The following is a 16,024-nucleotide window of genomic DNA, read 5'->3' on the forward strand; positions in this document are numbered from 1 at the left end:
TTTCTTCACTGACGCCAACTCTTCTGTATAGCAACGAAAGAGAGCACGCCGTCTTTGAAAGAACTGTTTGACTCGGGCCCTTCTCAAACAAATCTGAACTCAGTGCAAGAATATACATCAACGCAGTGACGCTAGAGACTAGTGGGAACCTTTAGGCGATCTCTTTTTCTTTTCAATTCCAGATGCTGACAAGAATAAAGAAATAACACCTTGTTAATGAAATATTGAAAAGAAGACAGGAAAGCTGAAGGGTTACCTGCCGAAACTTTTGGTTTTATGATACTCATGCGTTAATGTAGGACTTGATCCTTCTATAGTAACAAAATGGGACCGAGAAGGTTGTTTTGCTGTCTGGTGCTGGCTGTTTTTTTTGGACTCAGTCTGGAAAGTCCAACCAGCTGCGATGAAGTTCGAAAAGTTTTTGAACTTAGACAGATAGGACCCGTGAAATCGCTGCCAGAATTCCCAATTACAGGTAAATGTTTAAAATAATAATGCAGTGAAATCTATTGTCCTACTAATAATCTTACCTTTTATATTATTGACGTTAAAATAGTTATTTAAACAGGTTTATTTTTTTAAAAAAAGTATGTTAAGCACTTCAGCACTGGTTTCTCTGCATACCAAAAGAATTTCATAGAATTTTGCAGCATGCGTATATTTGTAGGCGTAGATTTGTCACTAGATTTTTAAACTAGTTTCTGATTTATTAAGGGTATTTTTGTCAATTGACCAACATGAGCCTAATGTAGTTCTTTTACTTATGACTTTAAATTGCTTGATGTGCTTGGTGAAATGTCAGTGATTGTAGACAGATAGAAATGCATTACAGAGAAACTAAAATATACATTAGTGTCATTTGGTGGTACTGATTAGTCTGCTCATGACCGCAGCGCGCGTAACACAATTAAAGGCTGCCGGGTACTTTAATCTTGTTGGTTAGGATTACTGCACTAAAAATTGTATTTAGCAGTTCATAAACCCATATAATTCCGGTTGTCCTAAGAGCATTTAAAGAAACTGGTGATTTCGTTTATAAATGCTTGACGTTGAATAAAGGTTTACAATGGTGTTTGCACAAATGTACTTTTAATACTTTACAATACGCATAATCAGAAGAATCCAGAGTAGTTCTTAAGGCTCTTAAGAATTTCAGTTAAATTACCCTAAATAGCTCTAAATACGTGGGCGATGAAGACATTTCTCTTGAAACGATCTGATCACTGTTGCGGTTTGTAGATATAGAATTTCGAGGGGCACCTTTAGTCGGCTGAACGCAAGTTGTGTAAACAGAATTAAGAAGTTCTCGAAGCAAAGTTGATGATTTCAGGTCAGAAGGTTGTGACAAGCACAGGTGCTCAGCTACTTTTCCAGGTTGACCAGGTGTTTATTTAATTTTATGGCAACCGTTGAACGCAGTAAATTCAGATTATAAAAGACCAGTTGCTGTGACGATGGAAAAAAAAAATCAGTTTTGAAAATTTCCGTACATTAATAAAGTGCTATAGTGATGTCCGACTATACGAGGAAAGTAGCGCCCTTCCAAATGGAGAGACTGGTGATTTAATTGATTTCAGAAATTATACTTTTTCTTACAGTGAATGCCCAGATTATTTATTCTTTTGTGAAGTGGGGTAGCCCATCACGATTTCTCTGTTCCTTGGGAATGCACAGTGTCGTTTTTTCCCTTTGTGATTAAACCTACAGTACAGAATATTGCTTATATTTGCTAAAATAAAAACAAGAAGCAAACGTTAAAATGTTTCACATTGTTTTGCTTAAATCTGGGGAAACATTTTAATAAACAACAAACGTGGTTTCTCTTTTCTCAGCACAGATATGTACATCCAGTCGTGTTTCTAAGAACAATCACATTGGTGCTGTTGAAGCATAAGGCTTTGTTTTACTGAACATTACATTGTTGGATATAGAGAGAAAAGTAGCTATAAAGTTTTCTCATTTATGAATGCTTGTTCTTGATAATATTGATGTCCAGAAGAGTGGTACTTTAAATATCTTGGGAGTCATGGGGATCCTAAAAGTCAGACTTCAGAAACACAGTAGATAATACTGTAGCTATAAACCTTTTCATCCATGGTTTGTGTGACAGTATATTCATAAAACACATATTGACAGGAGTTTGTGCTATTTCTGATCTCATTAGCTGAAACGTTATGTATGTGACCTACTAGAAGCATACATACAGTATCACACCTGAAGAAGGCTCCACGGCCGAAATGTTGTGTTCTCTTTCTTCTTTTTTTCAGCATGGAATAAACCTATTACTTGTTCCTTTGCAGCCTACGCATGCTGACGCAGCTACCCACCTGAACTAATACAGTACGGGATGTTGGTCACTAACATGAGTGCAAAAGTTGGGGAGCCCAACTATGAAGTTCACAGTTCAGCAGTTCAGGCAAAGCTAGAGTCCTGCAGTTGCATTTTAAAATCCATCCCTGGGAGGCTCTTTTGCAGTCTAAATTGTGGGTATTGATAGCTGTAACAGAACCCCTTTCAGAATTTAGACAAAACTAAATATTAAACATACAGTATAACATATTTACAGTGTATGTGTACAGTTATGGCCCAGTAGCCTACATATGTTTAGGTGTCATAAATAGATATTTGGCAGTTGTTTCATTCTTAGTTTGTAGAGAAAATATGAAAGGAGGTATTTAATGGAGAAAAAGAGGCGATAATTTGTTTAAGGGTGTCAACCAATGTTTCTTTTTATAATTGTTTTGAGAGGAAACATACATTAGTAGGACATACTGTATAAGTGAGCTTCCCACAGAAAGGAATACTAAAACTAGATGTGACAATTAAGATACACAACAACCTGTGAATGAGTCGGACAGTGAGGGTGGGGGAAGAACTGAACTGTACAAACAGCACCACATCAAAGTAGAGAATCTTTAATGTATGACCCATTTTAAAAATGTTTTTATTTGTTTAAAGTACAATGCATTTCTGTGTAGCAAATTACTGTACATTGCAATAAGAGGAATTCAGTGGAGTAAGTGCATCTGTGCTGTGCTCCGACTAAATCAGCACTGTAATTAAATATAATGATTTATACCAATGGGCTGTTTTGTCTAACAGTATATAATTTTAGTTAGCTGTGGAAATAAAGACACTCTGTCCAATATGGACAAGCTGAGAGTTATTACATTTCAATAGCAGTCGCAGACTTTTGAAAATTCCATTATTATATTTATTTTCCCTGTTCAAAGGAAGAGAAACAACACATCTTTTAAAAATGAAACACAGCGTTATAGAATTCAGCAGATGAAAACTTCACTTAAGCAACATAATAACTTAGGCATTCCAGGCTCATTCATTAAAAATATAGTAGACAACATATTTGACTTGAATATGTATTACCTGTATTTAGCTGTACAATAATAGTAATGTTAGCACAGCTGCTGCAGAACAGTGAAAAGTTTTTTTTTTGCTCTGCTTAGATTGTGGCCACTACACGTCATTTACCACTGCTTAGAGTATTCTATTGATGGTTAAAAGCTTCCATAAGAGTATTATTTCCATCTTTATGAAAGAAGCTTGATGCTACAGCTTGAAAGAAATGTTTTGGTTAAACAACATGCTACAGTGGCTGAATAAAGGCAAATAGCATTAAAATGGCCTTTTAGACAAGGCAATTCTAATTGATAGCCAAAGACAGAAGAAGCTTAATTATATAATTAAAATAATGCATCCAATATTCCATCATAAGCTGTATATTGCAATTATATTTTTAACTGTTGTCTTGGAAAGGTCTCTGTCAATGAATAAATAATTATAACTTCCATGTACAGTATATTTTTGTATGTAAGAGAAAAACAAAGCCATTTACCTTAATTATAAGTCATTAAATGGACTATTTCATAGAGAACAAAAATTATCAGTTTTAATTAAAATAAATGGATAATGTCCATCTTTAAGTGATGTTAGTAGGTGGACCTGTTCTGTAAGAAGTGTATTTGTTTGGATAAGATGATGAATTGAGGATTTGACTGCTTGGTCCCATGGCACTTGTTCATAAAATTAGGGTACTGGCGAAATGTCGCTTTCTCTCTGGACTAGCTAAATTTTAAATTTCCCCCTTAATTCAATTGGTAGAGTAATTTCTCATTTCTCTACCTGATCTGCTATGTAGTGGGATTGCTGGTGCATAGTGGCTTCTATGAGTCGTGTAGGTATGTATTGTACTACACTTCAGTGGGAGATAAACTAGGACTCTTCCTACAGTATACTGTATGTAAAGTACTTTTGGCTTCTTATATATATAAAACATTATATAGATTATTTTATTCAATATAATGTATCAGCGTTGGCACAATGGTGCAGTGTTTAGCATTGCTGCCTTGTACTGGGGCCCAAGGCTCAATTCCTGGCATACTATCTGCATGGAGTCTGTATGTACTCCCTTTGTTCATGTACTTTCCCCCTGGGGGCTCCGGTTTCCTCCTACAGTCCTAAGACATACTGGTAAGTTAATTGGCTTCTCAGAAAATTAGCCCTGGTGTGAGTGTGTGCGTGTTTGTGTCTGTGTGTGCCCTCCAATGGACTGACATCCCATCCATAGTGTATCTCGCCTTGTGTCGGATGGAGTTAGGTTTTGGCTGCCTCCTTAACCCTGTATAGGATAAAGGGGTTAGAAAGTTGATGGATGGATAATTTATTCCTTATTAACATTATTATTATTTTGTTTAATTAATTTATTTTCTTCTTCTTATTTAATAATAATAAAATCGCCAGCAGCCGTTTCACCCTGCAACTCACAACTGGCAACCCACTGAAGCTAAGCAGGTGTGAGACCTCCTGGGAAAAACTAAGGTTGCTGCTGGAATAGGTGTTAGTGGGGCCAGCAGGGGGCGCTCACCCTGCGGTCCATGTGAGTCCTAATGCCCCAGTATAGTGACGGGGACACTATACTGTAAACAGGCGCCGTCCTTCGGATGAGACGTAAAACCGAGGTCCTGACTCTCTGTGGTCATTAAAAATCCCAGGGCGTTTCTCGAAAAGAGTAGGGGTGTAACCCCGGCATCCTGGCCAAATTTCCCCATTGGCCTTTACCAATCATGGCCTCCTAATAATCCCCATCTATGAATTGGCTACATTACTCTGCTCTCCTCCCCACTGATAGCTGATGTTTGGTGTGCGTTCTGGCGCACTATGGCTGCTGTCGCATCATCCAGGTGGATGCTGCACATTGGTAGTGGTGGAGGGGAGTCCCCATTACCTGTAAAGCGGTTTGAGTGGAGTGTCCAGAAAAGCGCTATATAAGTGTAAGCAATTATTAATTATTATTAAATTAATGTCTTTAAGAATTCTAGTTGATTAAATACATTAAATAGTGGGACAGGACCTGGTATTTATACACAGCCAGTTCACAGTTCTCTAGCTCACGATATTGCTGAAGTTGTTTCTGTTTTAACTGTTCAAATCTCATTTATAAAGTGGCAGATTAAACAGGCTTTAAAAGGAGTTTTCTGTTTATATCAAACTGCTTTTGTGGTAAGCTGTGCTTAATACGGTAATAGTTTTGCTTTAAAGAGTTATGATGCTATTGAGAAGGACTAAATTATTAGCAAAAGTCCAGTTCAGTCAGTGTTTTGCTGAATGGGAACTCTGTTATAAGTGTTATAATATGGCAGTGACCCCACAGGCCCTGGAAAGTGTCTTGAGGAATCGTAATCTTCTAGTTTAATAATATATGGTTTTGTTTTAGTTGAGGAAGCAGAGGATAACAGTGATGAATGTGCTGTTCAGATTTCTGTCAAAGAGCAGCTATATAGCTTTTAAGATTGCTGTCCAAGAAGGTGATGATCTCTAATACTTTACATTGCTAATGCACATGTTTGACCTGTATTCAGTGTCATGCTACCTGTGAATGCTGTTAGATTTGTTTATCTTTTCCCAGCAGACCAATCTTTCCCAGTGATCGTGCTTGGGATATATTACATGTTCAAGTTATTTTCCATCTTAGCTCCTGATTACTTATTTTGAAGTATTTATTTTTTATAAAAGCTGTTAGTTTCAAGCTACATATAAACTATTTTAAAAACAACATTTTGAAGCTAATTTTGACATCAGGTATTTGTAGGTATTGATCACTGACTTGACCAAGTTTTACAGAATAGCATGAAAAGATTTATTTTATCTTGATTGGAAAAGCTGTATCAATTAAATGCAGAACCAAAACAGCATGTTATTTTATTTTCCAGCAATATCACTACCAAAAATGAGAACATTTCTGTGACATTTTCTAAGTAGTTTGAAAAGTGATGTTTTCTTAAAAGGTGAGATGAAATATACTTTAGTAAAAGAAAAACAATACGATTGTTTGCCATGATTCTTAATGCTGTAGCATGAATAGATTTGTTCTCAACAGACTGAGAAAACTTGTTTTACTACTAAATATTTAAGAAATTGAATGGCAAAAAAGATTGCATAACACCCTTCATGGAACCTTGTAGGGACCTTCGTGTTAATTAATGGTTATTAAACAGACACGTTTAAAGTTCAAAGCTATAATTGGACGATTCTCCACAGACACAGATGAGTTGTGTATGTTTTGGAGATCTTTTTGAGTAGATATTTGTATAGAATGTCTCAAGTATAGGAAAACTTTCCTTTTCTATTGTTCTTATAAATTCTTATTTATATTCTTATTTATAAATTGTTGTAAATTAATATTGCTGCCTTCCAACTCCTAGGCTTCTTTAACATTAATTACTGTGAGCTGACTCCAGATATTCTCATCATGGGATCAACTGACCCATTTCTCAAATGTCACTATAAATATTTTCTATGTGAGTGATGTTACAGTATTTTGAGTAAATTTACAAACCACAATACATAGCAATTAAAAATCTAGTTGTTAATGTTTTAGCTCACACATTTTGCACTTTATGCTACAGTAGGTGATGAAAATCTCTGTTAGTGCATTATATGGCAATACCAGATAGGACTGCTTATTTTGGGATGTTATCCTTTAACATCATTGCACCCACGGTAACACTACATACAAGAGAGTATTTATTTTTAGGTACTGGAGAGTTTTATGGTGATTTATACGCACTGAATTGAGAAATAGTGCTTATTTATAATCAGAATATGACTTAAAGGATCAATAATCTCAAAATCATTTATCGTCGATTTCTGTTTTAGAGAATGATTAATTTGAAATTAATTCTGACCTTGTCTACATCTTTTTAATGTAAAATAAATTAAAATACTGTATATGTCAGAGGATTCTTTTAAGTGCTCAGCATTCTCCAACATTCCTAAATACTTAAACAATGTGCTGCTAAAATGCCTCCTCATTAAAAGGACAAATATATCAACAAGTATATCACAGTATGGGTTATATCTGACATGTTTATTGTGTAAGTTGGTGTTTTAGGATATGTTATCCAGCTCTGTTTAGTTTTTTTAAAGGTATGTAAAATGGAAAAAGCAAACATCTGTGACTTAATTAAAACCTTATATGTAATTATGTGTTTATTACAGCTGGATTGAGACTAGACCACTCTATAAATATAGCTGAAATATGGGCTCTGCTTGACCGCTCTTCCTGCAAGCAAATGCCATGTGAACCACACAGCTCAGGAGTCTGACACAGCTGTGGCTCAATGCTTTATTTTCCTCACAACATTGTCTTGTCTGTCTAAATTTGGCAGTTTACGAGTAGGCTTTTTTTAAGCCTAATATTTTGTGTAAAAAAGTTATGATTCTACACATATGATTATTTTTCTGCTTGAAGTTCCAGTGGCAGTGTTACAGATGATTCTTTAGCCAGGTACAAGTCTTTATAGGTCCAAATATTCTAGGATTTTCATCAGTAAATCAATAAATAAATCAATAAATTTTCCAGTGTGTTCATAAATATGGAAATACCAATGTAAAGTTACTTAATAGATTATTGGACCCAATAGGCTGCCAGTATAACCTATAGTATGTGCGCTATGGCATACAGTAGTTTACTAGCATCTGTAATTCTGCTGAGGCGATCTGGTACTGTTATTCCATGAGAAAGTCAATCAACTTAGGTCCCAGGCATTATTCCTTAATATCCCATAAATGCTTAATTAGGTTCAGATCTAGTAACTGATAAGTCTGGAAGACACCTTTCATTGCAGGAAAGAAAAGATTTTCTAACTCTTCTTCTGGTCTTCTAAGAGAACCACCAGAGCCCTTTATTATTGGAACTGAGAGTGGCCTATAGAGTTCTTTAGGTTGGCATCACATGCTGTATGCAGTATTCCATTGGCTGAGAACATGGTGAAGGATGATTCATCTGACCATTTCATGTTCTTCAATGCTTGGTAGTTCCTTGTCTATGCTGTTTGTACCACTTGGACTCGCAAATGTAGTTTGCCAGTTGTGGTGAGTGGTTTTGGCACTGCAGCACAGCTATGATATCCTGCTCTGTAGCGGTCTTGGCAAATTTTTTTTGATGAAACTGGTTAGTTTCCTAACAGGTTGAAATTTCTAATCAGTTGAGCTGCAGCTGTTTGCCAGTTTTGCCGTGCACTTCCAATTAATGCATGGGTATCAAGATTTTGGAGTCGGACGTCCATGCACTTTTGCCCTTTGCTGATGGTGTCTTTCCCTCACAGTTCTGTGTGGACATCACCTTAGGTACAGTTGCTTGTGAAACATTGGCAAGCTGAGCTGTCTTGGTCACTGAAGATTCTGCCCTCTTTCAGACTCACTGAGATCTCTTCCTGGAGACTTGCTAGCCGTAATTTCAGGAAACCAGGCCTGTCCAACATTTTTTAACATAACCCTAAGCATGCTTGAATGTTATTTGTCATCAATTTCCCTACGGGATTAATAAAGTATTATCTATCTATTTGTTGAAAACGTGAGCCACGCAATTTGATTAGAACACCATTTTTTTAAAAAAACAACGACAATTGTTTGCTTTTTTAGTATTAGGCTTGTGCACACTGCCAACAGAATTTGGGCTAATCCTCATGTTTGGTCTTCTGTCATTGTTAAGCCTCAGTTCTAAGTAATTCTACGGTATGTAACTTACAGTATGTACAGTGCCTTGCGAAAGTATTCGGCCCCCTTGAACTTTTCAACCTTTTGCCACATTTCAGGCTTCAAACATAAAGATATAAATTTTTTATTTTATGTGAAGAATCACCAACAAGTGGGACACAATTGTGAAGTGGAACGAAATCTATTGGATTTTTGAAACTTTTTTAACTAATAAAAAAATGAAAAGTGGGGCGTGCAAAATTATTCGGCCCCTTTACTTTCAGTGCAGCAAACTCACTCCAGAAGTTCAGCGAGGATCTCTGAATGATCCAATGTTGTCCTAAATGACTGATGGTGATAAATAGAATCCACCTGTGTGTAATCAAGTCTCTGTATAAATGCACCTGCTCTGTGATAGTCTCAAGGTTCTGTTGAAAGCGCAGAGAGCATCATGAAGACCAAGGAACACACCAGGCAGGTCCGTAATACTGTTGTGGAGAAGTTTAAAGCCGGATTTGGATACAAAAAGATTTCCCAAGCTTCAAACATCCCAAGGAGCACTGTGCAAGCGATCATCTTGAAATGGAAGGAGTATCAGACCACTGCAAATCTACCAAGACCTGGCCGTCCCTCTAAACTTTCAGCTCAGACAAGGAGAAGACTGATCAGAGATGCAGCCAAGAGGCCCATGATCACTCTGGATGAACTGCAGAGAACTACAGCTGAGGTGGGAGAGTCTGTCCATAGGACAACAATCAGTCTTACACTGCACAAATCTGGCCTTTATGGAAGAGTGGCAAGAAGAAAGCCATTTCTCAAAGATATCCATAAAAAGTCTCGTCTAAAGTTTGCCACAAGCCACCTGGGAGACACCCCAAACATGTGGAAGAAGGTGCTCTGGTCAGATGAAACCAAAATCGAACTTTTTGGCCACAATGCAAAACGATATGTTTGGCGTAAAAGCAACACAGCTCATCACCCTCAACACACCATCCCCACTGTCAAACATGGTGGTGGCAGCATCATGGTTTGGGCCTGCTTTTCTTCAGCAGGGACAGGGAAGATGGTTAAAATTGTGGGGAAGATGGATGCAGCCAAATACAGGACCATTCTGGATGAAAACCTGTTGGAGTCTGCAAAAGACCTGAAACTGGGACGGAGATTTATCTTCCAACAAGACAATGATCCCAAACATACAGCAAAATCTACAAAGGAATGGTTCACAAATAAACGTATCCAGGTGTTTGAATGGCCAAGTCAAAGTCCAGACCTGAATCCAATCGAGAATCTGTGGAAAGAGCTGAAAACTGCTGTTCACAAACGCTCTCCATCCAACCTCACTGAGCTCAAGCTGTTTTGCAAGGAAGAATGGGCAAGAATTTCAGTCTCTCGATGTGCAAAACTGATAGAGACATACCCCAAGCGACTTGCAGCTGTAATCGCAGCAAAAGGTGGCTCTACAAAGTATTAACGCAAGGGGGCCGAATAATTTTGCACGCCCCACTTTTCATTTTTTTATTAGTTAAAAAAGTTTCAAAAATCCAATAGATTTCGTTCCACTTCACAATTGTGTCCCACTTGTTGGTGATTCTTCACATAAAATAAAAAATTTATATCTTTATGTTTGAAGCCTGAAATGTGGCAAAAGGTTGAAAAGTTCAAGGGGGCCGAATACTTTCGCAAGGCACTGTACTGTAGCATTTTACCACTAGTGACTATATTTTAACTTACAGTATAGACTACCTCTACAGATTTCTTTACCAATTATTGCGAACTCTGACTTAAGAAATATCTGACTTAAAGTTATAATGGAGTAATCTGGAAAGTTTTAACTTCTTTTAAAATGAACACAAAATATTACAGGTGGGTAATGCGCCAGCATGCGTCGGCTGCAAAGGAACAAGTAAGAACAGATTAGGTATGATTAGGTATTATATAATATCCAAAAAGACAAATAAAAACAGACTAATCAATAGGTTAATAATGAATTAATCAATGTTAAATAAATATTGTGTTTGTGACCATTTAATGTAAAGATGACTACTTATGCAATAATGTATTTTCCATTTTTCTTTCACATTATTTTCTTTTTCCTTTTTGCTTTGAATGTGTAGTGTAGATTTTGTATATAGCAGATTCTAATTGCTACTTCAAAGTGTCATGACTGCAAGCTTTAATGCAGCAAAATGTGAAAATTGTGCTAGGGTCTGAAATGTTTTGCCAGGCACTGCAAGCGCAAATGTTGGACAGATCGTTACTACTGTTGGTTGTGAAGGACTTAATAGGACTTTAGATTTAATGAATCGGTCTTTCAGTGTGGTCCTTCATGGTTTAGATTAAATCAATTTAGTGAGGAATTTTGAGAGAAGATCACATTTAATTCTGCCCACTCTGTACTTCAAGTTGCTAGTTGAGTGTCGGCCATGCATAACCATCCAAAAATCTAGTACTTTAAACAGTAAAATAGGGATTTTGATAATGTATTAGGCAACACTTCATAATCACCTTTGCCTTAGCTTGTCTGTAAGTTTTTAGTGTCCATTGCATAGTACTCTTGTCTGGTAGGTGTTTTTGAATGGTTGAAAGGTTTGAGTAGGAAATCTAGTGTATCTTTGCAGAAGTGAAAAGAATGCTGATTAACAGAACAATATAAAGAGACATACATGTTGGTACATGACAGCCAGTGTACAAATAGACAAAACAAGCAGTATAAACAGAATTAGAGTTTTCCCAAAAAACAGTTTATCTGCAGTACTTTCTGATAAATAATGGACTTTTACCTTTCCTTTTTGTTTAGTTCTCTGTGCATAACTGAAGCAGTGTAATTCAGTAATTTATGGACAATATAGATAAAAACATACATTTAGTTACTAATGCTTTTGCTTAAAGCATGATGACCTTTATTTCTATTCATCATTGTTAGAATTCAGAATTAGGTTAGAATTTAGGGACAAATCATGGCTGTGTTATATCAATATGCACATAAATACACAGCTGTACTGCACAATTTGTGATTTTGTTACTTATTGTGTATTTCTGACAGGATAATTTCCTTTTTTTCTGTAGGCTCAGATCTTCAGGTATGTACTTCAAGGAACGTAACATGCTGTACCAAAAAGATGGAAGAGAAATACCAGGTAGCAGCCAGACATGATATCCAGCATTTGTTGCAGACATCCAGCTCAAGTTTAAAGTTTTTAATTTCACGGAATGTAGCTGCATTTCAAGGTAGGTTTTATGGTAAAAATTCCATATTGAAAGTGGGTTGCCTGATGTAAAAACAATGGTTTGCCAAAAAAGTGCTCTTTTCATATCTTCTTCACTAATCTTAAATTTGGTTCAAACTGACAGTGAATATTTTAAGGAATATAAATTTGTAGTTATGAATTAATTTTTATTTGAGGAACCTGTTAATTAGAGATGTAAATTGATAATAAAATAAAGTGGTGTTAATCATGGTATTTTTGTTTTGTTTTTGCCATTTCATTTTTAATTATATGCCTGTGTCAATATATCTTTTTTCTCTTTTTTGTATTAACTGAAAAATTGTTATATACTTAGAAGAAACTAGCTTGCTTTGGAATATTTGTATATTATGGAAATTACAAATTTATGTGATTAACCTTCTGTAGGTGATGATAGATAAAATAGAGAGATAAAATGTATTTTTTTCTGTGAATCAGTCATCACATAGATCAGTTGAAATTTAGGGTAAGTTTCCAGTCCATTAATTCATAAATTGTATTAAAAGTGATTGAGGAGCCTTCTGAGTGGCTTAACCAGTAAATGCTTTTGTTCGCACAAAGATTAAGGTCTGTGATTATGGGTACGAGTTAGGGATGGGCGGTATAACTTGTAAAGACGGTATACCAGTAGAAATATGTGCCACGATATGGATTTGGATATATCCTTTATACCGCTGGAGAATTAATTTTGATGTTTACATAGATTGCGCCGCCAGCATCGTTGCAAAACAAGGTTTGGAAATTTTTGCTATTGATCTTGTCATAGTTCTGCCATATTTTAGCTCCAATATCTCCTCCAGCATGAGCCTGTGTTGTGTTAAAAGACAAGTGGCTTGAAGTTTGTGGAATTGTGCCTACACTTCACTTCCTCATTCTCTCCCATAACAGGTCGCAGAGACTGTAGCACTGATCCAAGACAAGAAAAACGCAATTGGCTATTTCAAAAGAGCTTTTTATAACAAGAAAGGGATTCATATTAAAATAGAAGCCATCAATATTGCCTTTATTTAGACAAACATTAACTTACAAAGACATATATAAAATTATAAAATATAACCTCTGTTTTATAGGATTTGCAATGCTCATGTTAAATGATAACTGTGAAAATAAGGTATTCTTTATATAAATCATTCTCGCCCATGCCCTTTGAACATTGAACCTAGTATACAGGTTGGAGACACAGATCACCACTCTGCAGGTTATGTGTTTTTTGGATGTCATGGAGGTAGTTTTATGCATAAATGAAGATTTTACAGGCATTAAATTTTTCTAGCAGGTTAGTGTTTGTTCTTTTGAGTCCTTTCTTTTACTTCATGATATGTGGTTGGTATAGCATGATAACATTATTAAATTACTAAAGTTAATTGAAACCATGCCTTTGCTAATATCATTAAACTGATTTTTTCCCAATGATCACTCTTGGTTTGATGTATTCCAGTTTGGTCATTTTTAGAAATGGCATACATAACCTTTCGAAAGTTTATTGGGAAATTCATTTGGTATTATGTTTATTTCCTGCATTTATTTTTTGCTTTTATACTGCACTACTTAAGTACACTGGAACAGGGGAGTGTGAAGGGGCACTGCAGCATTTCTTTGAAACATTACAGAAGTGATGTCACCACTCTCTGAAATGTCTTCTGTGGCAGAAGTCCGGTCTGTTGGCGAGGCGAAGGTACCCACTGTCAAGTGAATGGCATAGTGTAATCTTGGAGCCCGCAGGTTATCGGGATCAGACCTTGACAGCTGTAGTTTTCTTACATCTTTATAAAATGTATTTAAAAAATATTCTATTCTTAGAGCACAAACTTGTAATGTTAATGGTAAGATAGATTTATCTTTCAGTACTGTTTATATTATTAAAGCTAAAGGATGATTTACGTTCTTTGTGCTTTTTGTGCAGGGAAGCTGTAGAACTGTAAATAATTGTAATTATTGTAGACATGAACAAACATTTGCTTTGCAGATCATTTCTTTTTGGTATTTGCCTCAATTGAACTTGAAAGCTCAATGCAAACATTTGTAAGGGTAAGACAAGTTATAGTAAATATCAGCAAAAACTAAAGAGAGAAAAACTGAAATATGTTAACTGCATAACTCTTCAGGCTTGTGAAATTAATATTTGGTGGAAGTTGTTTAGCAGCAATTATAGTGGCAAGTCTTTTTGGGCAAGTCCCACCCACATTTTCATACCAGCATTTCAGACCAGTCTTCTTGAAAGGCTTACTCAAGCTCTCTCAAGTTGCTTTATGATTACTTATGCACAGCAGTTTTTAGTCTTCTGAACAGGATTCAATTCGGGACTTCAAATAGGTACTGTGCCATTCAAGAACAGCTTCTTATTTTAAGCCTTTCCAGTGCAGCTTTGGACTCCTATTTTGGATAATTGTCATACTATAAGGTTCAGTTTTTGGTCAATTTTCCCAGTTTTACGTCTAAAGAAGATTTTCTTGTATGGTTTGCCAGTACTTTGTTCTGTCGATGTTTCGGACAGCCTTGACAAGCTTCCAACTACTACTCCATGGGAGAGGCAGGATAGTAGAGATGATGTTGACTGAATGATGCATTATGTTGGGTCTGTATCAGATGTAACACAAAGAGTTCCAACTTTATCTTCTCTGACCACAAAACTTTTGGCCATGTGTTTGAAGTGTCGATTTGTAGAATCTGAGATGTGTTTTTTTCAGTTCCATACAAGCCCTCTTTGCGGAGTTACTATGATATTGTTGATCTATTGACATTTTCTCTCATCTCAGTCACTTGACTTTCAAACTCACCATTGGACCTTCAGTGGTATCCCTCAACAGTTTTGGCTTGGCTCAGCTGCTCAGTTTGGAGAGAAACTTGATTTGGGTATTGTCTGTGTGCCTCTAAATAGTTTTGGAAGCTTCTTTGTCTTCATAGTTGAATCTTTGTTTCACTGCCTTTCTTCGCACCTTACGGTATTGTCAGATTATCTAAACCACTTTTGCTAGACACAGACAGAGGCCACTGAACAAATTTTGGTACTTGTAATATAGTTTTGGGCACCTAAATAAATTAGTTGTGCCACAGCAAAGGGTTTAAATACTTATGCAATTGTGACTTGTCCATATTTCATATTACTTATCTATTTACTTCTTTCTTTTTGTTTTTTGAGTAAGTTTTGTATATGACAAATATTACTACTTCAAAACGTCATGGCTACAAGCTTTAAAGCAACAAAATGTGAATACATTTGTAAAGCACTTTGTGTGTGTTAACTTGCCTGCCAAAGTTATGGGAACAGATGTAGCACAGAAAATATCTACTAAATGATATTCTCTTAATCTGTTCTTAATTTATAATGTATTGTACAAAAGGTAGTTCATTTAAATTCCAGCCGTTTAAGACAGATCAATCAGCTCTAAAAGAAAAAAAAAGAAAATAGCTACTTTTGTTTAAAATGCACTATTAAATTTACCTCTTCAAAAAACTAATTGTAGAAAATGCTCTTCAGTAACAGGTATAATTGACAAAAAAGAGTAAACTAGAACTAGCCTCAAGAATACTACACTAATATTCTTGTCAAAGCATTTTACTTTGAGATTACTATAAACAGGATTTTAGAATACAACATTTTGAATGCAACCACACTTCAGTTCTTTTTTCGTAACCTGGCAGTCCCTTTCAATAAAATTAGTATGAGAGGTATGATAAAGTAGTTTTGGATCCTTTGGGATCTAAACGATTTTATAGATTCTTTCATTCAAAGCAATTTACTCAGAGGTGCTGCAGTCACACAACGGCTAGCACTGCTGACTTGC

General features: G+C 36.0%; 1 protein-coding gene across 5 annotated transcripts in view; it reads left to right on the plus strand.

The window, feature by feature from the left end:
• Positions 1-16,024, plus strand: part of gpc5a (glypican 5a) — a 350,786-nt gene continuing 334,762 nt past the window's right edge. For 2 of the 5 annotated variants that reach the window (XM_088603556.1, XM_088603535.1), the window contains exons 1-2: positions 3-475; positions 12,061-12,222. In XM_088603556.1, the coding sequence (XP_088459682.1) occupies positions 325-475; positions 12,061-12,222 (313 nt within the window). In that variant the 5' untranslated portion in view covers positions 3-324. Of the gene's footprint in view, positions 476-12,060; positions 12,223-16,024 lie in introns of all 5 variants that reach the window. The other 3 variants (XM_088603520.1, XM_088603527.1, XM_088603546.1) reach the window with 2 other exon arrangements.

This window comes from Lepisosteus platostomus, chromosome 2 (assembly GCF_059453375.1).
Source record: "Lepisosteus platostomus isolate fLepPlt1 chromosome 2, fLepPlt1.hap1, whole genome shotgun sequence".
Classification (NCBI taxonomy): domain Eukaryota; kingdom Metazoa; phylum Chordata; class Actinopteri; order Semionotiformes; family Lepisosteidae; genus Lepisosteus; species Lepisosteus platostomus.